The following is a 26691-nucleotide window of genomic DNA, read 5'->3' as shown; positions in this document are numbered from 1 at the left end:
GGGAATAAATTGCTGACTTTCTTTACCATTTTGTTTTTTACAGCAAGTTGCCATGTTGTCCCTCGGACATCTCTTTTCCAGGATGAGCACCTCCAACACTGTCAATATTTCCTGACAGGTCACATGGCCTCTCACTCATATCACCTTCAGTGCTTTTCCTTTGGATTATCACCAAACTCTCTGTAGCTTATTTGGGGTGCACTGCCCAAATCTGCACTTAGAGGTATCACTGAGCTCCTACCAAAGCTGTGAGGAGCAGAATTCACTCCATACTCCTCATGGGCCATATTTTGTGTTACATCTTCAACGCCTGCTAACAAGAAAAGCTCTTAATTTCAACATGAACACTTCTTCTGCCATCTTCCCACCTGTTTGTAATAAACTGGAACCTTTAACACTGTAAACAGCATTAAATGAGAAAGTCAGGCATAACTGGTTATCTTCACTTAGCTTACACCCCAAGATGACTGAACATTGCAGGGTTACTACTGAAAAAATGTAAACACAGGCACTTACACACAGCCCAAGTACAATTAACAGAGACTAATCTAATGTGTATTCAGATGCAGATGTACACAGATAAACAAGCTACAGATATAAACACGCACACACTGCAAAGGTCTGTAACTGAGAGGTTTATCTAAATGATTAAGAATACCACAACTTTTCCAGATCCAAAAAGAGGAAGGGAAAAGAAAAGGATAAAAAAATAGTTAAATATAACCGCAGCTAAAATCTGATTCCCTTCCTTTATTGTCTTGAGTCCAGATACATGGACTCTCCATATATATATGGAAGAGACTACATCATCTTTAGCATGTCACAGTGCCTGTTCCTCCTCTGTGTAAACAAGTTCAACTCCTCTGAAGTCAGTCAAAGCATATAACATATATATAATGTAAATATGTGTGTGTGTATGTATGTGTAAATGCAGGATAAATGGGAGTAGAATAAGGCCCCTTGTTGGCTCAGGTCTTGCAGATAGTTGTGATAATAGGAAAACAAGAAAACTGATATGCTGTAGTTACCTACTCCGCAATAATTACGTAATTATATTGTAGTTACAATACCTGATTATTGATGTACTGTAAAATAAACTGTTATCAAGTTTTTTTACTGTTCACTTCTATTTACAGTCATCTCTGATAAAGACTAAGCCTCCTCAAAAATGCATGATAAAGCTTCTTATCACAGGTTTTAATGCCTCTAATAACTACTGTAATACTGTGTGATTTAGTGCTTTGAATAATCCACCAGGATTTTTCTCTAGATCTTTAAAAGGATTGTAATGTGTACAGAGGTGTCATAGTGATTAAATTTACAGGACACTTACCAAAACAGTGATAAGAAGGGATGTTTAATTAACACATGTACACGTTGTTCAACTGTACTATCATGCAAAAATGGAAAGACCTGAATGAGACCCCTATTTTCCTTTCAAAATGTTAAAAAAAAAAATCCAACCAACAAAGTATTATCCTCACTATACAATATAGGAGCAGACATTCTGAGGGCAACAGCAAATCCAGGCAAATTCTGAGATGACTACCAGCCTAGTGTTGCATACTGGGTACAGCTAACGCCCTGGTACCCACTGGACATCCCAGAGAGAAAGGAAAAACTAAGTCATGTATGACAGTACATGGGAATTTACCAGCCGAGTATGGAGACACCATTCTTTTGCCTAGCAGGTTGTTCAAGGACACTGCAGTTCTCTTCAGCTATAAAGCCTGAAAATATCAATGCTTTTAGGACTCATTGATAAAAGTCATTGCAGAAAAACAGTTGAAGGTTACCTTATCAGACGCTTTTGGACTCCACGTTTCAGAAAGGCACACAGGTGCTCTAGAAAATCCCTTTTCCCTCTATCAGTAGATTTACTTAATGGCCAAGGCTATCCCTTGTTTGTCTAACAGATAAGTAAATTTAAGTCAAGCAATGAAGCGCCCCAGCAGACTAAACCCCAACAGAAACGAGCAGAAGAGTCAACTATACAGCGGGTAGTGAAAGAGAACCTTTCTCTCTCTATGGACACTTTCCACTTTAACTTCTACTGATATTTTGTCCACTGTGATGCTGACAAGAAAAAAGAAGAAGTTGTAGAGAGATCTAAAGGTGTTATCATATACAATCAAAAGACAAAAAAGAAAAGTAAGCAGCTCATGCAACTCATATTCCCACAGGAGAAATAGCCTTTTTAATATTAGAATTGTTTATACTTTGAAATGGAAATCCGAACATGTGCAAGTGCATGCAGCTGAAGTAGAGTTCACTCCTGGATGGGGATGAGCCAGGCAGTAATAGGGCACAAGAACAGGCTTTGGCTTCATGAATGGAAACATAAATCTCTCCTTTATAAAAATGATTCCTAATGATCTCAGAGTTTAGTATGGAAGGTGAGTGCCACTTGTTTCTTTAGAATGAATCCCACGTTATTTTGTGTCACAGTCCTGGCACAAGGCTGCAAAGATGAAATCATTCCTTGACCATTATTATGGGCACGCCTGCCCTGATCTGCAGTGCTATGCGGGGGCACACAAGTACTGGAAATGGTGTAACTGCATTATTACTGTGCTCTGCACAGGCTTTTATACCCTGCTTCTCAGCAAGATTAATTATTCTAAAAGGAGCCTCACACTACTGCCATTACGCTGCTCCCAAAACCTGAGTTACATCATTTAGGACACTGTGTCTCACTATTTGAGCACATCCACGCAGCTTTACTTTTTGCAACTGGAGAGAAAAAAAAGTTAACAAGAACAAGCTCAGAGATCTTGAACAAGGCAGAAAACTTAAACATTAACAGGAAGAGGGAATAGGGACTGCTGGTGTCAAAAATAACATGCTCCTGAGTCTAACTATCTACCTGGCAAGCAGGACTGCTTTCCTGTGCAATCTTTTCTCTGCAGCAGATGAAGTTGTGGGAACTTCCTTCTTCCTCTGCTGGCAGTATTAACAGAGCAGCGTGTGGACAGAGACTATGGGAGGAATTTATTCCTCCTCTCTGTCATCAATAAACTATTAAGGCAGCTTTCAGGACTCTCAGAGGGTGTTTGAAACATATACCCCTTTGTCTGGCTACTCTCTGGATGGGCTAGCATACATATGGCTGCAGATTTTCCACAGAAGAACAACTACTTTTTAAGTAAAATATACAAGTTTCTCCTGTAACACAGCTTCCCATTCTGAGCTGCAAAGAAAGGTATTGCACTATTTTATTGTTCAGAACGAAACCCGGGTGTAAGGCTCAAAGGTTACCTTTCAAGAACACATACTTACTGCCAGCATTATTATGAGTATAGAGCTTGTAGAGAGAGGCTGAAACTCCCAAATAAATGAACTAGTCATCCCCTTTACAGCTTGTGCTAACCATCTGAAGTAAATCAGTAATGCATATGAAACTTGTCTGACAGAAGGACTGGCAATGACTCTGAAAATCAGTGCAAGTTAACCAACCACGTGGTACATCATCCTGAACAACTTGCAGGCGAAACTGAAATGGTTTTAAATGAAACTTTGTCCTTCCTGGGAAAGAATTTATAGTAGTAAACATTCCAGATAATGTCCCTACTAAGGAAGATGTTAATAAGATAAAATAGCATTTACTGAGTGATTCAGACATTAGCAGAGCAGCCTAAGCCATTTTCACTATCACTCATGAGTTAATCTGACATTTTTTCCAACATTTCCTTACATGCCTGTTCTTTCCTTCTGTGCCCAGCAAAACTATGAGCTATTTCTGAATGTGACGGTTAACCACATTTTTGTTACTTTTCTGCATTAGATGGAGAACAATGAGATTTGCAGCTGAGAAAAAGGGGGAAGAGGGGGATAAGAAAGAATGAGAGAGAAAAGAGTTGGGGGAGATAGGTCAGCAAAGCGAGGTGGTGGAGTTGCTCTTTACGTGAGAGAGCAACTAGAATGTATTGAGTTCTGTCCGGGGTCGGATGAGGAGCAAGTGGAATGTCTGTGGGTACGAATCAAGGGGCTGACTGGCACGGGTGATACAGTTGTGGGGGTCTATTACAGACCTCCTGATCAGGACAAAGGAGTTGATGAGGCTTTCTACAGGCAACTGGAAGTAGCCTCGCGACTACATGCCTTAGTCGTCGTGGGGGACTTTAACTACCCCGATATTTGCTGGAAGACTCACACAGCCAGTCATTCACAGTCTAGGAGGTTCCTCGAGTGCATTGATGATAATTTCTTAATGCAAATGGTGGACGTACCAACTAGGGGAGCAGCGCTGCTAGATTTAGTACTCGCCAACAAGGAGGGTTTGGTCGAAGTGGTGACGGTCAATGGCAGCCTTGGCTGCAGTGACCATGAGATGGTGGAGTTTAGGATCCTGTGTGGGAGGAATAGAATACCTAGCAAAGCCACAGTTCTGGATTTCCGAAGGGCCAACTTTGGCCTCTTCAGTCAACTGCTAAGGGAAGTCTCATGGGAAACTGGACTAGGCGGTAAAGGGGCTCAAGATAGTTGGTTAGCATTCAAGGACCGCTTCTTCCAAGCTCAGGATCGGAGCGTCCCAATGAGTAGGAAGTCAAGTAAGGGATCTAGGAGACCGGCGTGGTTAAACAAGGAGCTGCTGGGCAAACTCAAGTGGAAAAGGAGAATCTATGGATTATGGAAGGAGGGGCTGGCCGCTTGGGAGGAATATAGGACAGTTGTTAGAGGATGTAGGGAGGCAATTAGGACAGCTAAGGCCTCCTTGGAACTCAATCTTGCTAGTCGGGTTAAAGACAATAGAAAGGGCTTCTTCAAATACATAGCAAATAAAACTAAAACAAGAGGCAATATAGGCCCACTGCTGAACGAAGTGGGTACCCTGGAGACAGAGGATATAAAGAAGGCAGAGGTGCTGAATGCCTTCTTTGCCTCTGTCTTTACTCCTGCAGACTCTCCCCGAGGGCCCCGGATTTCTATAGCCCCAGAAGGAGTCAGGACAAAGGAGGAGTTTGCTTTGGTAGATGAGGATTGGGTTAGGGATCAGCTATGCAAACTGGACATCTGTAAATCGATGGGTCCGGATGGAATGCACCCACGGGTGCTGAGGGAGCTGGCGGAGGTCATTGCTAGACCACTTTCCATCATCTTTGGTAAGTCGTGGGAAATGGGCGAGGTGCCTGAGGATTGGCGGATGGCAAAGGTCACACCAATCTATAAGAAGGGCAAGAAGGAGGACCCGGGTAATTATAGACCGGTCAGCCTTACCTCCATCCCTGGAAAGATGATGGAACAACTTATTCTTGACTCCATCACTAGGCATATCAAGGATGAGGGGGTCATTAAGAACAGCCAACATGGTTTTATGAGGGGGAAGTCATGTATGACCAACCTTATAGCCTTCTATGAGGAAGTGACTAGGTGGAGGGATGATGGTAGAGCGGTAGATGTAGTTTTTCTTGATTTCAGTAAGGCATTTGATACTGTCTCCCACAGCATCCTCATAGATAAGCTAAAGAAGTGTGGGCTTGACGATCAAGTAGTGAGGTGGATCGAGAACTGGTTGAAAGGAAGAAGGCAGAGAGTTGTGGTCAATGGCGCAGAATCTAGCTGGAGGTCTGTGACTAGTGGAGTTCCTCAGGGGTCGGTGCTGGGACCGGTGCTGTTTAATATTTTCATCAATGACCTGGATGAGGGAACTGAGTGCACCCTCAGCAAGTTTGCTGATGACACAAAACTGGGAGGAGTGGCTGACACACCAGAGGACTGTGCTGCCATTCAGCGAGACCTGGACAGGCTGGAGAGTTGGGCGGGGAGAAACTTGATGAAATTTAACAAGGGCAAGTGTAGAGTCTTGCATCTGGGGAAGAACAACCCCATGTACCAGTACAGGTTGGGGGTTGACCTGCTGGAAAGTAGTGAAGGGGAAAGGGACCTGGGGGTCCTGGTGGATAGGAGGATGACCATGAGCCAGCAATGTGCTCTTGTGGCCAAGAAGGCAAATGGCATCTTAGGGTGCATTAGAAAGGGAGTGGTTAGTAGGTCAAGAGAGGTTCTCCTCCCCCTCTACTCAGCCTTGGTGAGGCCGCATCTGGAATATTGCGTCCAGTTCTGGGCCCCTCTGTTCAAGAAGGACAGGGAATTGCTTGAAGGAGTCCAGCGCAGAGCCACAAAGATGATTAAGGGAGTGGAACATCTCCCTTATGAGGAGAGGCTGAGGGAGCTGGGTCTCTTTAGCTTGGAGAAGAGGAGACTGAGGGGTGACCTCATCAATGTTTACAAATATGTGAAGGGTAGGTGTCAGGATGATGGAGCTAGGCTTTTTTCAGTGATATCCAGTGATAGGACAAGGGGCAATGGGTGTAAACTGGAACATAGGAAGTTCCACGTTAACATCAGGAAGAACTTCTTTACTGTAAGAGTGACAGAGCACTGGAACAGGTTGCCCAGGGGGGTTGTGGAGTCTCCTACACTGGAGATATTCAAGGCCCGCCTGGACAAGTTCCTGTGTGATGTACTGCAGGTTACCCTGCTCTTGCAGGGGGGTTGGACTAGATGATCTTTTTAGGTCCCTTCCAACCCTTGGGATTCTGTGATTCTGTGATTCTGTGACAAGATGATGAAAAAGAGAAAAATGAGAGAGGAAAGAGACAGAAGAGATAGAGAGTAAAAGACAGAACAGAGGAAAGGAGGAGGAAAGGAGGAGGAATGCGGGAGGAAAGCAGGAGAAAAGAGGGGGGAAAGAGGGAGGAAAGCAGGAGGAAAGCGGGAGGAAAGCGGGAGGAAAGAGGGAGGAAAGAAGGAAAGAAAAGCTACTGCCTCTTCAGACAAATGACTCAGACATGATCATCTTCTGACCTCAAAAAGCAAATGATGTACAAAATCTTCAGAAATGTTGACGATGCAGCTAACTGCATGGAGGGTGGTTTTAATCTTAGGTAAAACCATCTGGTTTAACTACCCCTGAGTAGTAAACCATCCACCACCTTGAAGTTTATAATTTTAAAAGTCAAATATTTATGGAATATTTATAGCCAGTCTGCTTTCCTTCAAAGAAACTTGCCTTACCTTTCTAAGCCTTTCTCTGGTCTTTGCCTTGGTACAGAGACAGATGTCGTGGAAAGCAATGGAATGTATTTCACCAGGATATATATGCCATAACCTTTGTTATCACAGAAACAAAAATAAACTTGTTTTGACCTAACTACATGCATTTAAAGAATTATCGGTAGAACACAAAATGAAGCAGAGAGGTCTGTTTAAGGTCTGGTGGTTCCAGCTGATTTTACCAAAGCTGCAGTAGATTTCAATGGGAGCATTGCATGCTGAATGGCAAGAAGAAATGGCTTCCAGACCAGAGTTAACCCTGGGCTGTGTACAAAGGAAATGCTCACCCTATGGAAAGCATATGCAAGCTGAACTGCGTATGTTGAATTAAAGACTTCTGCACTTTGGCAGAATTTGGACAATGACTCACTTTAATTATGTAAAAATTTCAAACGGGGCAAACTCCACTGTAGTGACTCACATTAGTGCTACCACATGATATTCTGATACATCAGTATATAACTCATGTCTCTGCTGCAGAGTTTTTACAGAGAGAATGACATATTACCTGACTAGCATTAAAAGGACTCCCTGTTCCCAGCAATGACTGGTACATTAAGTAATGCTTCAGAAAAGTAGGATACAGTACACCAAGTTTGGTTGGGTTTTCTTTTCCCTGACACAAAACTACAGATCTTTTAATGATAATAATTCATCGTCATTTAAAAATCGATTTTCTATTTGGTTTTTATTTCTTTAAATTTATAGAGTTGTGGGGAACAATTTCAGAAGAAGATACTTACATCATTTCCTTTTCCCAAGAAGAATTATGGTGCTGCAGACCTCTGTAGGCTTCCAATCCAAGATGCTCCCACCTTGCCTTTACATTAGTGCAAACACACCATCACTACATTCAAGAACTAGGTCTGGCAGTAAGGGTACCAGGCAGTTTCTCATGTTTTGCTTCACAGACATGGACTTTTCCCTGCTACCTCCTGCACTTTTCAACATGGGTTTGGTTTGCTTGGTTCTGGTGTAGACTATGAGAATGAAGTCATTATGCAGCTACACCAGGTTAATGGGACTGATGACCTTGAAATGTCCACTGTGAAGAAAAGGTATCCCTGCATTATTTGCCTCAGATTTTAAAAAGTAGTAAAACACTGTATTACTTACTTCAGCATTGTTAAGGGAGAGTCCTCTGCTGATCTGGATCAAGTCCCTTTTCTGAGCTCTGAGAGTTGTTTTTATCCTGGAGCACTGCATTACTATCCCATTAAACATTCAGAAAAGGGATGTCCAGTACAACGCTTTCTAAACAGCACTTTTACTGAACGTGCTGACAGGACCCTTAAGCAACAAAGGACTATACAAAAGGCATTTTCACTAGAAAAGGAATGTATTAATGTGACAAACATGGACTTTGTTAATGCCAGATGCTGACTATAGGTGTGAATGAGAAGTATGACGAATGGGATGAGGAGAAAGCAATCTTAATTGTGCAATTAGTTATGTTTGTGCAATGTTTTGCATACCAATTATAGCCCAATGGTACACCAGCGATCCAAAATGACAGCCTTCCAAAAGAGCTCAAGCAGCTAGGAAAGCCACTCTACCTTCTGAGCAACTACTTTAGAAGGCTAATGAAAAATGTAAATGATGGCAAGTGGCCTTCGTATAGCTTGAGTGTGATGCTGGGCATGGATGTGCAAGTGCTGCTGAGAGTGGTAAGAAGTACCAGGTTGCAGAGGATGCCCCAAAGGGAATCACAGAATCATAGAATAGTTAGGGTTGGAAAGGACCTTAAGATCATCCAGTTCAACCCTCCTGCTACGGGCAGGGACACCTCACACTAAACCATGTCACCCAAGGCTCTGTCCAGCCCGGCCTTTAACACCACCAGCGATGGAGCATTCACAACTTCCTTGGGTGACCCATTCCAGTGCCTCACCACCCTTACAGTAAAGAATTTCTTCCTTATATCCAATTTAAACTTCCCCTGTTTAAGTTTTAACCCGTTACCCCTTGTCCTATCACTACAGTCCCTAATGAATAGTCCATCCCCAGCATCCCTATAGCCCCCCTTCAGATGCTGGAAGGCTGCTATGAGGTCTCCACGCAGCCTTCTCTTCTCCAGGCTGAACAGCCCCAACTTCCTCAGCTTATCTTCATACGGGAGGTGCTCCAGTCCCCTGATGATCCTCGTGGCCCTCCTCTGGACTTGTTCCAACAGTTCCATGTCCTTTTTATGTTGAGGACACCAGAACTGCACACAATACTCAAGTGAAGTCTCACGAGAGCAGAGTAGAGAATACCCCAAGCCAATGCAGTGCTAAAAATACGGGAGTAAAGTCTGGCCTCCCAGAGACACAGCTGGTAGGAAATGACTGAAGGTGTTGGGACTCGTGTGTGTAATGGGCTGGATCAAAACACAATGAGCAACAGGGAAGGATCCATAGTATATTCCTTTTCCTTCCTAGCATATGCCAAAGAGAAAAAAAATAATAATAGAATCATAGAATAGTACCAGTACCTCAACACCCTAACAGTAAATTTCACCTTTTATTTTTTTTTTTAAAGCACGATTTAACATTTTTTTTTTCCCTTAAGGGTTCATGTAAAAGTTAGATTTAAAATTGGAATCCAGATTAAAGCTCACTGTTAAAAGTGTTCCTGGGAGCAGAGGTAAACTGCCCAGAATGTGACAACAACACAGGTGTTGAGTGATGTTCTGCTCATAATCGATACATCCAAGCACACAATGGTTTACTTCATCCTCAGCAGCATCCCAGGGATCCACACCAGTCACAGCTGGTGCAGAGTACAAGACATCCTGCCCCATTGGCTCCATGATTATACATCATGGGTTAGCACCACTGGGGAGCAGGAGAGATGCCTTTACACAACACTCAAAGGTGTCAGATTGTAACATGACATAATTGCCCTCATCCTCATCCCACAGAAGAACTTAGGTCCTTCGGAACATACTATCCACCAAAAAAAAAAAAAAAAAAAAAACCAAACAAAAAAAAATCAAAAGAATTCAGAGAAAAGGTAAGACCTGTGCTTAAACCCCTATTTACACAAGATATCTTTAGGTCAGGTTCTCCACTGCCTTTCAGACATGACACTAGAACACTGCCCTGGGAATTCTGTTTTTAAATAGTTCACTCATCCCTTACTCCAATAAATAGTAAGCGTACAGTGCTGCTAAGTCAAGCTGTTTATCAAAGACATTTACTTCTGCACAGAAACTCGTCTCCCATGGTGCAGAAGAGCACAGCACTGTGTTGTGACCCAGCTCTCAGCCAAGGGAATGAAGAAAACATCAGAACTAAAGAACAGGGCAGAGACCAATTTTGCTATACCCCAGCAAAAGGGTATCAATACCTAAAGGAAGCTATAGGAAATCTGGAGAGGGACTTTGTACAAGGGTATGTAGTGACAGGACAAGGAAGAATGGCTTTAAACTGAAAGAGGGGAGATTTAGATTAAACATTAAGAAGAAACTCTTCACTATGGGGGTGGCGAGACACGGGTTACCCAGAGAAGCTGCGGCTGCCCTATCCTTGGCAGTGTTCAAGGCCAGATTGGATGGGGCTTGTAGCAACCTGCTCTAGTGGAAGGTGTCCCTGCCCATGGCAGGGGATTGGAACTGGATGAGCTTTAAAGTCCTTTCCAACAAAAATCATTCTATGATTCTATTTAAAGTGTCCACCCAGTTCATTGGCTTTAACGTTTTGACTGGAAGTTGGAATAATTTTTTTAAAGGCTATTTTATTCAGTGAGAGAAGAAAGAGATTATCCCACAACTTTGTGCTCTGGTGGACTCCTACAAATTATTTACTGTTGCAGACTGATTCTGAACATATAACTTTAGGCAGACTCACAGAGAGCAGGATGGTACATTCACAGAACTAAGCTTCACTTTCAGTCACATCTCCAACTCACTGTAAGCATCTCTACAGTAAATATCAAAATACCCCTTGGAAAATCATCAGCAAGTACAGCAAACAGCAGTCCCAACAATAGCCTCTTTCCTTTCAGTGTAATAAGGCGTACTCCACTATATTACGTGTTCAAAAAGGGAAAGCCAATTCTCTTCTAAACGTAGCTTCTCATGAACCTGAATCCAATCACACATTCCCTTTGTAACAGCCATCTCCCTTGGTGCTGCTCAACAAAATCTATATCCTATCACCACTTTAAAGGTCACCCGTAATATTTCAATGAATAGAGAATCTGTGGTTTCCTTAAAGCCCTTGTATTCCTCTTGCTGCAGTCCTTTTGGCTTTCTTCTATTGGTCTTGCTTAGCTCACTTTCATATGAATGTCAAATTTTGCATTTGCTGTGTGCTGTCATCTAGACTCCCCTGCAAAACAGTTTGGTTTTCCCCTAGTTGGTGCACTAGATTAGCATCCCCCATTTCCCCACTCCAGAACAGAATGCAATTAAGGATCATGTGAAAATAACACACACGCACACACACACACATCATAAAATTAGAGAATTTCAAGTTTGGTTCTGCTTTCCAATTTTACATGCTTCACTTCACTTCCTTATACAAAGAGAAATATAAATGGCTTTGGCCACTGGATATCTATTAACTCTTTGTGCATCAGATCCCGTGAAGCAGAGATGACAGCAAGATCCAAAGCAACTTATGAGAAAGAGCCTGTGCCTTGCAGAATCACATCCAATTCACAAAAAAATGAAGCCTTTCGCCCAAATGGTTCTTCCTCTGTCTGTCTACTGTGCAATGGTTATGAAACATAATCCAGAACTGTCTCTGTGTTCATAGTGTACAGGAAAATATTTCATGACCTATGGGAAATACTTCATCTGAGAAGCCTGCCAGGATAACATTGACAGCCTTGAAGCAGAAGAACCACTTGGTTCTTCTGGCAAAGACCGGTGCAAGAGGTGCAGTGTCACAGCTGGTTTAAAGCGGAGGCTGTTTTGCACATCCCCACCTCAACAGTGGCACCTCTACCTAGTTTATTTTTGCTGGTAGAATGGAAACAACTGTCTTTGGCTGTGTGGCTGAATGTCACCAGAAGAGAAATTAGCTGCTTCTTAATTAAAAAAGGTTAAATTGCTTCTACACCAGGGATAAAAATATCATCAAATTGCCATTTCTCATCACAAGAGTAAGCAAGAGGCAACTGTTGATCTTCAGTGCTTCCTGCTTGGTTCTGGAAACGGAAAATCCCACCAGGATATCTTCTACCATGAAGGCAAGTGGTAGTGGGGAGGCAACTCAGGATCCACACCCAAAAGTCTACCAGGGCTAAATCATATTCCAGTTTGTCTCCTTGTTTAAAAGGAGAGAGAAGGTAACAGAGGTCACTGAGAAAGATGTTCATGCCACGTCTTTCGACACACAGCATCACACAGAAAGAATTTATTACTTGCCCAACCTGTACAACATTGTCTGTGGCAGATTTCTAGGAAAGAAACCCACATATTGTGATGCTTACTTAACTACAAAATTCCTCCCTCTCTCTCAGATAGAGAAGACTGTGGATGTTCACCTTTACTGATGTTCCACAGTAATTATTTTTATGGCAATTCTCCTCCATTAGTTAGAGGATCTTAATGGAATAAATAGAAAAATGAGCTCAAGCCTGAGTATTCTGCATTGTAATCTAAATTAAACTAGCATTACAAATTTGTTTACATATCTCAGTTGAGTTATGCAGTTTCAAAAGTTACTTGCTGAATGTAAACATGTCTCCTGATGCTACATTACCCACTATATGCAGTAAAATATAACGTAATGTAATACAATAAAACTGAAAAACCAATAAATGTTCCTATTTATTGAAAAATTGGACAAAAAAAAAAAAGCTTACTGACAGTTTTTAAAGACTGAAAATCAATAGATGATGAAAGGTTGTGTTTTTTGTTACCATTAGACTGTTGACTCTAGCAATAAGTGAGATATGGATTACAACTGAGGGAGTAAAGAACTGGTGAGATATACAATTTGGAGCTAAGAAGCTCTAAAGAATCCCAGGTCTGGGGTTTTCAGAAACTTAATTCCCAGAGCAGCAGTGGCCATCTAGGCAGCACTGTTAATGGGCCCCAAGAGCATAGCTCCTCCATTTGGTTAACAAAGCCAGCTTTAAGTATCTTCCTGTCTTTAAGAGCATTTCTAAATTAAGGGGGCTCTTAATCACAGTTGCATCTGCTAAGGATCCCAAGTGAAGGAGACTCAGCTTTCACAGATACTCACATCCTGCTAATCAAAATAATCCTCAGACAACATAATGAAACTCCAGCTATTGCAGTCCCACCTCTTGTGTGCCTGGATTGAGCCCACCAAGCTCAATAGCCAAGTGGTGTCCCCAGGTCTGGCCCACACACCCTGTGCAGTCCTCAGGTAACAACTAAACAAACCTGCAATGATAAAAACCACTGAGCTAAACACAAACAATGCATCCAGAGTCCTTAAATAGTGATCTATGCCAAAGTTTCTCCAAGTGAACCGTTACAGGTAGGTATGGTTTCACCTAGTAGGTATGACCATTACATATAAACCCAAATATGTATGTTCTACCCAAACTATATTCCTAAACTCCAGAACAGAGTTTGAAAGGATGCCAATTATCATTGGGAGGTAGGGTTGCTTTTAGGAGTTATATTCTTTCTGTACACCTCATAATCGTACAGCAGCTCAAGTCTTGCTAGATGGGGGTAACACAGTAAAAGCCAATACTGCCTTTAGATATACAAATATACTTCCCTGTAAAAGGGAACAGTGACCACTGGGCCTGGATGTGACAGAGAACTAGCAAAGTCAGCTGACCTGCTTATTACAAGAGCACAAAGCTGTGCAGTTTTAAGTATATAGAGAAAAAACACGAAAGTCACAAGACCTTGAATGAGTTGACAGCGTACAGAAATGACCATCCTACTACTGGCCCCAGTCCTGTACTTTCATAACGTAAAACTTGTGCTTCAAACTAAGGACAGCACAGAGATCATTAATTTTCATATCCTGGTTTACTTCTGTTTTCCCAGGTAGAGAGCTAGCTATTTCTGACAAGGTGGCTGCTACCACATATGCATAATCACATACCAAAAAAAGATTCATGTTGTTCCTGTAAGCTTTTGCTTAAGTACACCATGGAAAATAACTCTGATGAAATAATTTGCCCAGAGCACTGCTTGTCTGGAAGATTTGTATAATTTAACTGCAGCTCTGTAAATAATTTGGTCATAGACAGGCCACCAGCACAATTTGGTGCTAAACCCATGCAATGCTAAGGAAATGGCCAGCAGGCCAAAAAATTAAATCTCAACTAATCAAAGTATGTACAACTCCTAGTATGTACAACACACATTAAAACCCAGTCCAAATCTACTCTTTTTTTGGAATATGCTTATTCAGTTTAAAGGAATACACTGAATTTTTCTTTGGGAATTAACACAATGAAATGTCATGCTTTTTCTCAGTGAGGAGACGATCACTTGTGTATGGTTAATCCTGCAGATCTCCATAAAGATGTATTTTTGCATGATAACATCCCAAACTTGACACAGCACAATTATATAGCATAGCATTTTGTATTGCTGCTGAACGACCAGTAATTTTCACCAAAGCCTCTCAGTTCTCCTTGTGCGGTTACCCTGTAAAGTAGCAAAAGCTACTGCCCTGATTTTCAGTCAAGCCTTAACTGAGTCTGCAAGCAAGCGGTACAAAATTGTATGCATGGTACATTGCACCTTTAATCATCTACCTTCCTGAAATACTCATGCAAGTAGTTAGACATCTAAATGTTCCAACTACAGGCTTAAAATAAATTAGTTTTGTAGTATATGACTCTGTCCACATTATTTTAAAACTGGCATTCACATCCCCTCTCAACCCAAGTATCACTAAAGCCAGTCAGAAACTCCAAGTCAGTAGCAGAGCCAAGACCAGGCCTATGTGGAAAAGGGAGAGAACCAACAACTGCAGGATGCTTCCCATTCATGCTTCGTGTCTGGACAAACATTTTCCCATCAGAAATGTCCACAAGCAGCATTGCCTTCCTGCATCATCAGACTGTAAATCAAGGTATGTTCTGGAAGCCTCCTATGATTTTTACCAAATAAGAAGGAAATAGCAGAGAAAACAATACACAAAACAAGGCAAAGCTATCCCTCTCAGTAGGACTGAAAAAAGGCCTCAAGAAGAAGAGACACTTATAATTCTTTTTCAACTGAAAAACAGAGAAGGAAGTAGATGGGTTAAAAGCCAGTAAAAAGTAGTAGAAAAAAAGCCCACCAGGTATTGTTGCAAGAACCTCTAGATAAGCATCTTAAATCAGGGTAAATTACACACCTCATGCTGGTGACTCGGTCATGGGAAATTATGAAGCTACGTGATGTCTCATTTGTTGTGCTGAAAACAAATGTAAATAAATTACTGAGAGAATCTCATTTACATTTAGAAATTCATCCCAATGCATGACATGACTGCTGATGGTTTTTTTAAATGACACTTTGAGAAGAAGTGCCACTATTAAAAACAGATCATAGCCACCTCAGCAAGAGCCTCTGCTTGTGTGTGCGCATGTCTGTCTGTGTCTAGGCACGAGTGTGTAAAAGCAGACACTCTAGAGAGAACTTTTGTATCACTGAGAAAAAAGGCTTTCTTTTACTGTTTCAGAACCAAAATGGTGGTGTCAGAAGACAAACCTATCAATCTGTATTCTTCTGTTTATTTTTTCCCCCTCCAGAGTGGGAAACAGCAAGACAATCTTATGGATTGGCTGCGCCAGTACAACAGAGTGCAAATGCTAAAATTGTAGGAACAGAAAATAGCACGGCATGTCTCTCCATCACCAAGTGTAATAAAACTTCCCCTTAAATACACACACAAAAAGCCTTTTGCTAAGCTTTTATCTCCCCCCCCCCGCCCAAGTCTCACATTTTAAGCTGTCACCAACCCAACTGAGAAGGATATCCAGGAAGCTGTAAAATGGAGAGCAAGTTGAACCATGGTTAGCTAAGCAGCACACATTCAGGCTAATATCCAAATGCTTTAGGGGCTGTCATTCTCCATCCCGCGTGGGAAGGCTGCAAAGAGACGGACTTGCTCGTATCCTGATTGCTCTTATTATTACAGCAGTGAAAACACTGCATACTAATGGGGATATGTTTTCAGAAAGAAAACTGTTAGATGGCTTTTTAGACTCTGTGCCTGGCTGTCTGGGCTTCAGTATCCAATGCCTCCTATTCCTTTCTTTGCTTCCGAAACAGAACTCTCCAAAAAAGTTAGTAACACGAGGGTGAAATAAAACATATTTCCAAATGGGGACATGACAGTGTTCTACAAGCCCACATACGGCAGCATATTTACATAAGCCTGCATAGGTCAGAGAGTTTATTTGTTAAGGGACAAATAAGCAGGCCATGAAATAATTATTTTTCATTGTGCCCTGCCAAACCTACCCAGCCAAAGGCTAAATTGAGCTGCTATTGTGATTATTTGAACTGTGGAGCCAAAAGTCTTCACTGCAATGCATCCCAGCTGTCCTAAATTTTATTCTGATGGCTAGTTTTCACACTAGCTTGAAACTTGGCAAAAATGCTCCTCAAAATAGGCAGGCGGAAGGCTTGCTTTATCCAGACCTACATCAATTACTGATTTAGAGCTGCTCTGAGAACTTGATTATTAACAAATCACTTCCTGAAATTGTTATGACAAGATTCACATATGCAAACAGCAAGCTGCTCATATGTACACAGCTAGCAAAAGAATCTAATACAAAGGTTCCCAGATTTATTTATGGTTATTTCCTATAGTGCTTTACTGCAAATTACCCACTAAAATATAAAAGAAAGGGGAGAGGTCCAGCTGCAGCACCACAGCTTCGACATATGGTGACATGGGAACACCCAGGCCATCACTGCTCAACATGCTTCTACCTTCACCCACCTCCCTGTGGGAAAGCATCTACCACTGCCTTCTGGCATTAGAGGATGAAAAACTACCAGTTCCCAAGCCACAGATTTGGTCAGCACACCAAGGAACAGGTAGGATTGCTCTGAGAACAGCTCGACAGGCTTGGGAGGATATTTCATACTTTAAACAATGCTGACAGTGGAGAGGGGGGAAAACCCAAATATTTTTCTTCAAAAAACTCATACTTCAGAGCTTAAATTAATCCCTAATAATGAAATATTAGGAAGAGAACATATAGAGAGAAGATTATCCCATATCTGCCCATTGTGAGGTTCTTACAACTTTCCTTAAGGCGTCTGGGGTTAGTCATTGCTAGACACAGAATAGGAGGCTAGAAGGGTCTCAGAAGTGATTCATTTCATACTTCCTACATTTCTGTTTAAATAACTAAGACACATACGAAGGACAATGAGGCTAATTGTTTTGAAGGCAGCAGACTTATAAATAAATGACATGCCCATCATTTGGTATCAGGCTGTACGTACCACATCCCTGACAAGACAAGCGCACCTCGCTGCAGCTGCCCTCCTTCTCCTCCACAACTCCTACTATTTTTTTATGCTGTTTGTAATTTCACTGTAATATCCTGAGGGCAGCAACCACTCCACATTTACACATGAATTAGAACAACACCTCACACAATGGCATACCAGTCCTGATTGGACCTGGACTGCTCCTGGGAATGCTACTATAAAAAGAGCTCATAAATGTATGGAGTACAGCACAGTCACACATGCACACACACACACACACACACATACCTTTTATCACAGTTACCATCACTGGAGTGTTAACTCTTGGTTTTCCCAATAAAATTGCTGATTGTTTCATTGATGTCTAAGCTCCAAATGGCTGCAGGATGTGTAGCTAAGATCCAGCACAACTTCACCAGCATACTCTGTGAAGTAAGGTGTTTACTGTGGACGTATCCACTGTTTAATAAAATGACAGAAATGTTACTGAGTCTTGTAATAATTATGAAGGCATAAAGCTGAATTTTACTTAGGATCTGCAACTGATGCAGTGATGAGCTGGGGACATTCAGGATAAGGAATCAAAAGAACCCACATCTGTGTTAGCCACATGATCCCTGCATACCTGTTACAGACCTACTGGGTCTTAATCTGATCAGCCCAAATTCCCTTCTTTCTTCCTTCCTTGGGAGAGGCTGTTTGACCTTCGAGCTTATATTTTAACATATTCTGGCATTTGAAATTTTACCTCTAACAAACTAGTTATTTTCTAGTACTTCAGATATAAACAACTCCAATACAAAATTTTAACTTCCTCTGGTATTCAGTCACTTAAATTTTAACTGAAAATATAATAAATACATTTGAAAAATATTTACCAACATAATTCCAGTTTTCTTAAAAATTCTGTCACATCCATTATTTTGTAGGACTTTTTTTCCTGAAGGACCATGAAGGGCCAGTATGGTTCACAAAGACCAAAAGGAAGACAGTGGGTGCAGGTAAGGTGGCAAACCAATAAATTACTTGAGTACATGCATAAATTCAGGCCCCTAAGCCTCCTTTAAAGTCAGGTTCCATGTTGGAGTCACTCATTCCAATATTTAATATCTAGGGGAAAAAAAAAAAAGGAAGAAATAGCCAAAATGTAAAAATATACTTTAAAATCTTAGAACAGACACTTTGCAAGGCCTGTATTTTGTGTTTGTATTGAACCAGAAGTTCACCTTAGAGCTCTACCATACATACTACAATCTCTTCTCTCACAATAAAATAAAGAATGTAGAAATGACTTTTTGTTGACTACCACTTGATGGACCTTGTATTTATTAAACTAAAAACTCTATGCAATCAAATTCTGTGGAAAATCTAAGATCATAAGTTCTTTTTCTCTGGCTCCAGATGGAATGGTAGCTTTACAGGGCCTTGTCAGTATAACTTTACACTCAGGTTTTGTCCATAACATAAATATTAAGAGTTTCTGTCTCACAGGAACATGACCCTCACTGTTGGACATTCTCAGTCTGAGCACTTCAGCTTTTCTATAAACTTCCCACAACTAGTGATTTAACTCTTGCTTCTTTTGCCCCGTGTGCCCACAACTCTAACTGAAGCAAACCCAGTGTCACACTTCCACTCTGGAGGAAAGATCATTCAAGAATTATATTATATAATATATAATATAATATATAAATATAATATATAAATATATTATATTTATAGTAAGACACCATGGTCCATTTGGAAGAGGCTATTGACAAACCTACTCACACTCGGTCATAGTCAGATACGTGACAAAGTCCAGTGAAATCCTATTAGGGAATAATACAAATGACTGAGCTTAAAGAATACAGTTAGCTCCTAATTAAACAGCCCATAAATCTGTTCAGAACTTGCAGAATTTATCACCAGAACAGGAATCTCAAGACCTTTCATACAGCCTCATTTTAACAGCCCTGTTGTCCACTGAACAAACAGCTCTTACAAATGAGACATTTTACCAACTTTAAAAAAAGATGCTTATGCACTTAAAAGATGGTTATGCACTGAGTTTTCTGAAATTGTGTAACATTTGCATGGTATAGCACATACCCTTACTTGTTCACTGCAGTCTGATTCAAAGTGCTATAAATATGTTTGCCCTTTCTGCTAAGCCCGCCTAAGGGATTAGCAACCCCCCAAAAGTTCAGTTGAATATTAACTGCATTAACTTTGCAGACTGTAACATACTGTTACACTCAAACAGCCTACAGTGCAGTATGGATGACTTGCTTAATAAAAAAAAAAAAATGTTTTCATGCAAAGACCTATTGCTAGAAAAAGAGTTTGTTCTGTCAAAGGGGGTGACCTCTTTCCATTTAACTCCATAAAAGCAAACAAATAAAAGAGAGATCTTTACAGGGATGTTCAGAGAAACACTTATGATTTTGTCTGTCAACCCAGATAGACTTCCCTTGGCAACACAGCACCAGCTCCACTCCATGTTAGAAATTCAGTTCACCATGAAAAAAACCCTGTGAAATACAATAGCAAAGTGTCATCTACTGTAGTAGTGTGAAGTTAAAAAGTATGTAAAGAGAAGTATGACTGTTTGCTTACTTACTTGTTAAGTAGTGCTTTGTGTGCCAGCTCCCATAAAAAACACATGTGCTGAAAGCACAAAGTTATACAGTAGTGAAGACAAATAAAAGGAACAGGAAATATTTAAAAGTTGGAAGAGGGAGAGCTGATCAGAGTTCAAAAAGGAGGTCACTTGATAGCTAATGCCAGAAGTCAATGAAGAGCTGGTTCTTACACCTCCTAAGTAAAAAGCTTCCAGGCAGAGTGTAACTGGCAGTATCAAAAGATGAAGAAAGAGAAGGAGAAAGAGGAAAACAAGAATGGCTGGGAAAAGTCTCTGAATGTTACAAGTTATAAAGTGGGCTGAGTAGAGTTGCTTGATTAAAGATTAAAAAACCCTCCATTATAATCACAGTAATGCAAAAATGTAGAACATGCCCATTGTCTGATGAAAATAGAAACTGCATAATATATTTTCTTTGCTTTTATATAGAAAAAAAATAAATAGATGAAAAACCTTCTTTGTTGCTGTGGGAACATACAACTCTCAAAAAGACCTTGACATGAAACCTTTCTCACTGGCTCCTCAAGGATCAGATATGTATCAGTTTATACACACTCCCATATGAAGTATAACCAGAAGCTAAATTCAAAATTTAAGAATTAGAAACCATATTTTTTCCAAAACACTGCACACTTACTTGCTTCTGCCGTTCACCATTAAGTTGTCTAGAAATGGAGACCAACAATAGATGTTGGTGCAAGAACTTAAACTGCATAGAGCCTCAGACCACAGCATTAAACTGGCGTTAAAGCTTTATAGGAAAAGAGAAATGCTTCACTCCCTGCACTCCCTACCTTAAACACACACAGACACACACAAACTGCACACCTGCTACCCACCATCCAGATGGGCCTGAATTCTCCTGAATCAGATCTTGGAGTTTTAAGCTCAGCTTGAGTTCAATTGGATTTCAAGACATCAAAATATATTATCATTTCATATTTAAAAAAATTAAATCAGTGTGCAGGAACTCCTACTTTCAGTGTTGTTTGCACAGTCAGATATGTATTAAAGTGTGATTATTGCCCCAAATGTACAGATAAATAAAATGCAGCTTTGCAACAACATTTAATTTCATTACATATGCTCACTTAACACATGAAAACCAGAAACAAGCTGATTTTATATCATCAGCATGTTAAGCAAGATTGGGAATTTAGCTAATCTGTAGTAACCAGGGGTGGGGGTTTTTTAAGTCCATAAAGGCAATTGATCAGCCCAAACTCACTTAAACTTTGTAGGAACTGGCCCTTAATGCACAGGTATCATAAAATATTAACACATTAAGAAAAAAACTAGGAAGTATTGTTTTCCTACAGAATTTGCTCAGCTTGCATAATGTAACATTTATCATCAATACAATTTTTTCAGTTAAGAGACCTCTAGCCTCCTCTTCAGGAGGAGGTCTCTGTCTCTACTTCAGCAGCTCCTCCGAGTCCCTGTTGCCTGCACGTCAGCAGGCTGCTTGCAACTGTCAAAGTCACGCTTTAAATCAGGACTGGCCTTTCCCCACCTCTTCTACTGGTCCTGAAACCAATGTGAGACGTGCAGGGGGTTAACAAGTCATAGGCACAACAGTAAGATGTTCTCTGCAGGGATCGCAGACATCTGGAAGTGCTGCCGGTGGTGCTCTGCCAGAGCTGAGTCTGGCAAGCACCAAGGCACAGAAACGCGAGTCCTGCTTGCTTGGCCAGCCTTGGACTGACCTTTATTCGTAGCGGGAAACAGGAGTTTTGTTAGTGAACACAGAGTTCTGGTCTACACATTTTTTAAATTGATTATTTTATTGATGTGAAGTGCCCAGGTGCCCCCGCGACAGCCACTAATATAGATTTTGAAAATAAAATTAATTAAGGGCCAATCTGGACCACCTTTACTGTCATCGTGTAGTACCCTTTTCTGCAAGTAACAATGCTAGCAACCGCCAAGCACAAGTAGAGTGTTTCTAGAGTATTTCATTACATCTCAAAACACTTGACTGTGGAGTTCAAGATCACTGTCACCTATCTACATGCACACACACACACTCACTCTTCTCTCCTACCTTCCAAAAAGGAAACTGAAGCACTGAAAACTTAACCAACAAAATTCCGTGCCGGAGCACCAGCTCTGTCACTCCAGACCATTAACAGTGCGTCACGGTACAAGCCTGAGCTGGAGCAAGAGCAGTCTGGCATGCAAGCTAATCTGAATTATAGTCATCCAGCCCTTGAAATGGTTCCTCATTAGCTGCTGGTTAATGGAGACCCAACGAGTAGTGTTATTTTCATCCCCTGCCTACTGAACACAAAGTTCATTTGCAAATATCCTGTAAAATACTGCAAAGCAAGCCAAAGAGATATGACAACATAAGAGGCACACTATTTATGGAATGCACTTACCGTCATTTAGAAAAGGAAGCTGACATGAGCAACAGCCTAAATTTAGCAACACATTTAGTTTTTATTCACTAGTCACAATGACAACATTTTAGAAGGCTACCGCACACCTTATGCACTGAAAGGTTCCACTGAAATCAAGACAGACTTTGATCTGAAAGGACTTCAGGATCAGCTCCTTAATGAATAAAACACTGAGTTAAATTAAGGCAATCACCATCTTGACTTTCTATTCCAAGTAGATATAAAATTACATTGATTGCAGGAAATGGTGGCATTCAAACAATATTGCAATGGCCCAAGCCTGAAAGCTAAATTCATTGTTGAGCTAAACTAGGCTTTCAGAGGGCATCATTTGAGTTGAGGGAAAAAAGAATCTACAAACCACATATTTTCAATTAATAGTTTAAAAGGCACAGAGTAAGAAAGGAAAAACACTGGTCAATATGCCACATGTCACTCAAACAAGCAGACTTGCCATGTATATGCAGATACTGAGTATATATATATATACATGTACATATATACGGGTGGGTACACGCATGTGGGTTTTCTCTTTGGGAAGGAGCGTTGTTCTGGGGTTTGTTTTTTGGGTTTTGGCATTTCTTTAAGACAGGCTGTATTACAAAGGCTAAATTTGAAATCCAGAAAGAAACAATGTGTCAATGTGTTTCGGAACAGCCTGCGAATGCTCACTTACGCACACTACCTTTAATTCAAAAGTAATTGCCAATCAACAGCACACAAAGTTAAACCTACTTCTCTTGAAAACTCAGAAAAATAATTGATTCAAACCCTTACCTTTGGCACCTTAAAGACTTTTGGCCATGACTTACCTGTATAAATAGAAAGAACTAATTTACTACAGAAATGCCCATGGGCAAACATGTTCTGGCTAATGAAGTGTTCAGCTTTTGCATGATTAACCAGCTGGTGGGGGTGGTGTAAAAATCACAGGGCATAAAATAATAGGAAAAAATTGATTAGTAGCTCTCTTTTAAAGCACTCTATGAAAAACTTCCTTATTTTTGCTCAGCAGTTTGGAAAGGGACTGTACATACAGAAAAGATAGACTCAAACGACTTACCAAGGAGCCAGGCAGAGGCTGCACCAGGCACTCACTCCTCCAAGACCTGCATCGCAGAGAGGTTCAAGTGAAAAGTGAGATACCAACCAGCACCATGTCTGGATTACTTATACAACAGGTCCTGCCACTAGTCATAAAGGCTATTTTCTACTATATTGCAAAAGACATTATGCAAAATTGAGAACTGTGACTATGCTTTGACTCAGTTCAGTTTCTTCCCCAGTGCTCTACACTTGAGCACTTTAGCTGGCTACAGCTACTCCCATGAGTCAATTTAAGAAGTGCCTCCATACAAGCCCAGGGATTCATATGCTACTTAGAAATAATGCACACATTTAGGGAATGAGATGCAAAGAAGATGGGGTTTGCACTAAGGACTAAAATCCCCTTGCCCTTCCCGTCTTTCTCACAAGCGCACATGCTTTGCCCTCAAAATAGGTCCTAATTAGTTTACAAATACTTGGCAGACAGGTCACAAAAATAAATGTATCATGAACTGTCCCCTAAACCAATGCAGGCTATCCTGAAGCAGTTTCACTTCATAGGCATTTGCTCTAGTTCCCTTTACCTGGGATATAACTAGCATGTAGCAGTTTTCCTTCAAGAAGGAAAACCACAAGTTTTTATGGCACTGGATTACTTCAGAAATATGAAACAGCTGCTCATACAAAGCATATGCACCAATAGTAAGAAACTACAAACATTTAAGCTACAGGTAATTTTCAGTACGCCACAGTAATAGTCACAGTCTTCTTTACCTTCATTACTTCTATGGAAAATGCATGTTTTACATCTATTAATGGACTTCTAAAACATTATTTGTATTTATGTACCATGGGAGAAGTGGGCAAAGGATCTGCATCTCAGGAATCTGCAATGAGTCCCAGCCCTGGGGATGTTCAATGCTGGGACTTCATGGGTTAGGAACCTATGTTAAATCCCTTTGGCAGTATACAAGCAGCCACCTTACATCCATGCCTGGTTTCTAACTGCAACGTGATTCCAGAGCCTTCCCTCTCATGGCATATGATGGTATACAGAATATATTCATATGCCCAGCTACCTGGATATGGATTCGTCAATCATGCTGGTATACAGTGTATGCTGTGACTCAAATTATTCAATCAACCCATAAGATTCTTTGAAACAAGTAGTAATTTTACCTGAAGTGAGAGTTATTGTGAGAAGAACCAAAGCAGAACTCTGAAGACCCTTTCCCTTCTTCCCACAACTCCTCCACTTGTCTTAATTACAACTTTCTGAGGGAGTCAATATCTCTAAATGCACCAAAAGAGAGATTTTTCCATGCTGTTTTGCCATAGAAGCCAGGGAGATTATCCTGATCACTTCATGCATACAGCACATACTCCACCCAAAGATTCACACCAAAGAGCCAGCCAGGCTTATGCAGGTTAGATAACTCTACAAATGTTCCATAGAGGTCTTCCTTTCTTATCACAGACATCTGAGAAAGAGTGCCATGAACTTCATGGTCAGCTGGGACTTCTGACATCAAAAACATTTTTGCATGTTTCTGAGGCATTGCTTCACAGGTGGATCTTTCTGCCTTTGCATAGTTCTTGCTTTTCAGCCTCCTCTAACCTTTTAGGAAACATTTCCACATATTTACACACAGGAAAGTGGGCACTGAGCTGACATAAGCAAACAGACATAGATGAAAACTGAAAACACTGGAACGAAGCAACATTTCCATCTGTACATCAGTTCGGAAAGTGCTATCTCCAGACAGAATTCCAACTAAACCAGAAGTTTCTAGTTAAGCGAGAAGCAGTATTAAATTCCACTTGAGTCTGATTTCTATGGTCATATTTGAATCGTAAGCAATTTCTAACATGTCAGGTATTTCTAACTCTGACCAACTGGGAGCCTGTAAACTGAGAGCTTGTAAACTATGTTTAAAGTGATTTTCAAACATGGTAACAGCTTAATATGTTTGCAACGCAATTTATTAATTGCAGTCATACTTGCTAAGAAATTATGCTGTGGACTACCTAAGTTACACCACCATTCTGACTACCCTACTTTTTTAAAAAGTAAAATTGAAAGAAACACCCGTTTGCCATAGAAAGTGAATGCCTGTTAAAATCGTATCGCCTTAAAGGAAATCAGAAATACAGCTATGAGGAAAGGCTGTTTTGCAGATAAGATAAAACTAATTCTTCAGACCTGTACATTGGACTCCAAAAGCTTTACTTAATTTTCTGTTTGTTTACTTAAAAGCAGTTGCTTTGGAAGGAACCCTCGTGCTGTTTGCTCCGCAGAGGGGTCTGAGACAAGACGAATGCTGTGGACTAGAGGTTTAACTTCAAATAACACGCATACACAGAGTTATTTAGGTGCCTAATTCCACTTATATCAACTCTCAGTGAAACTGACAGAGAGTAAGCACCTCTGAGGACATGGTCCTTTGACATGGATTCCTCATCGCGATCCAGGTCCATGCTTTTTTGGACAACAAAACAATAGAAAATAAAGCCCATTTTGCTCCACAGTCTCCTTATTCTCTCCTATACTGGAGTTTCTCTAAGACTGACCATGGTTCCCAGTAGAGGACACAACAGCCAAACAGCTGGTCTAATTAACTGGAGTTTTCATTGTAATTAGTAACAACAAGAGCATAAAGCAATCAATAGGACACCTTATGCCGCTACTGCTTAAATCTCCTTTGACTACCCCTGGTTCAGCCATACCCTTGAAGCAGATTTGGAGAGTTCTTCCTGCTACCATGCAGCATCAATTTTTAGCAAGGATAATATTTGCTATTATACTAGAAACAGATAAGCCGCATTCTTAACCCGTGTGATGCAGTTAAAAATCAGGTTTAAAGAGCATATCGAGGAGCCAAAGGATTTTTTCTTATGAAGCATTTTAATTACCCCTAATGTGCTTATATACTTGACCAATGAGTAACATAGTATGATATTCACACAACTGCAAACAAGTTGCATACAGATTTGTGCAACACACACGTCCCACTCAGGCTGGAGGGGAGCCATACTCTGTTGCTTCACTGTACATTCAGCACCTAATTTCTAACTTTGCATGAAAAAACAATTCATTAAAAAGTCATCTTAAACTATTTCTAAATAACTGCTGAAGGACTTCTTCTTCATACATTTGAAGAAAACATATATAACTGTAAACTCTTCTCCAA

At 40.8% G+C, this 26691-nt stretch overlaps 1 protein-coding gene across 18 annotated transcripts in view; it reads right to left on the bottom strand.

Moving 5' to 3' along the window:
• ESRRG (estrogen related receptor gamma) overlaps positions 1–26691 on the bottom strand; it is a 464785-nt gene that overhangs the window by 332836 nt on the left and 105258 nt on the right. For 8 of the 18 annotated variants that reach the window (XM_065679878.1, XM_065679886.1, XM_065679880.1 and 5 more), the window contains one exon: positions 23517–23562. The exons of 4 other annotated variants lie outside the window; for them this stretch is intronic. Coding sequence is in view for 3 of the 14 variants with exons in the window: in XM_065679872.1 (XP_065535944.1) it covers positions 23517–23562 (46 nt within the window). In the remaining 11 variants the exon portion in view is untranslated. Of the gene's footprint in view, positions 1–15329; positions 15352–22432; positions 22505–23230; positions 23266–23516; positions 23563–26691 lie in introns of those variants that run through there. 6 more of the 18 variants (XM_065679881.1, XM_065679883.1, XM_065679873.1 and 3 more) reach the window with 3 other exon arrangements.

This window comes from Lathamus discolor, chromosome 5 (genome assembly GCF_037157495.1).
Source record: "Lathamus discolor isolate bLatDis1 chromosome 5, bLatDis1.hap1, whole genome shotgun sequence".
In the NCBI taxonomy this organism is placed as follows: Eukaryota; Metazoa; Chordata; class Aves; order Psittaciformes; family Psittacidae; genus Lathamus; species Lathamus discolor.
The sequence above is the reverse complement of the archived record's forward strand: the minus strand, read 5'-3'. Positions and strand labels throughout refer to the sequence as shown.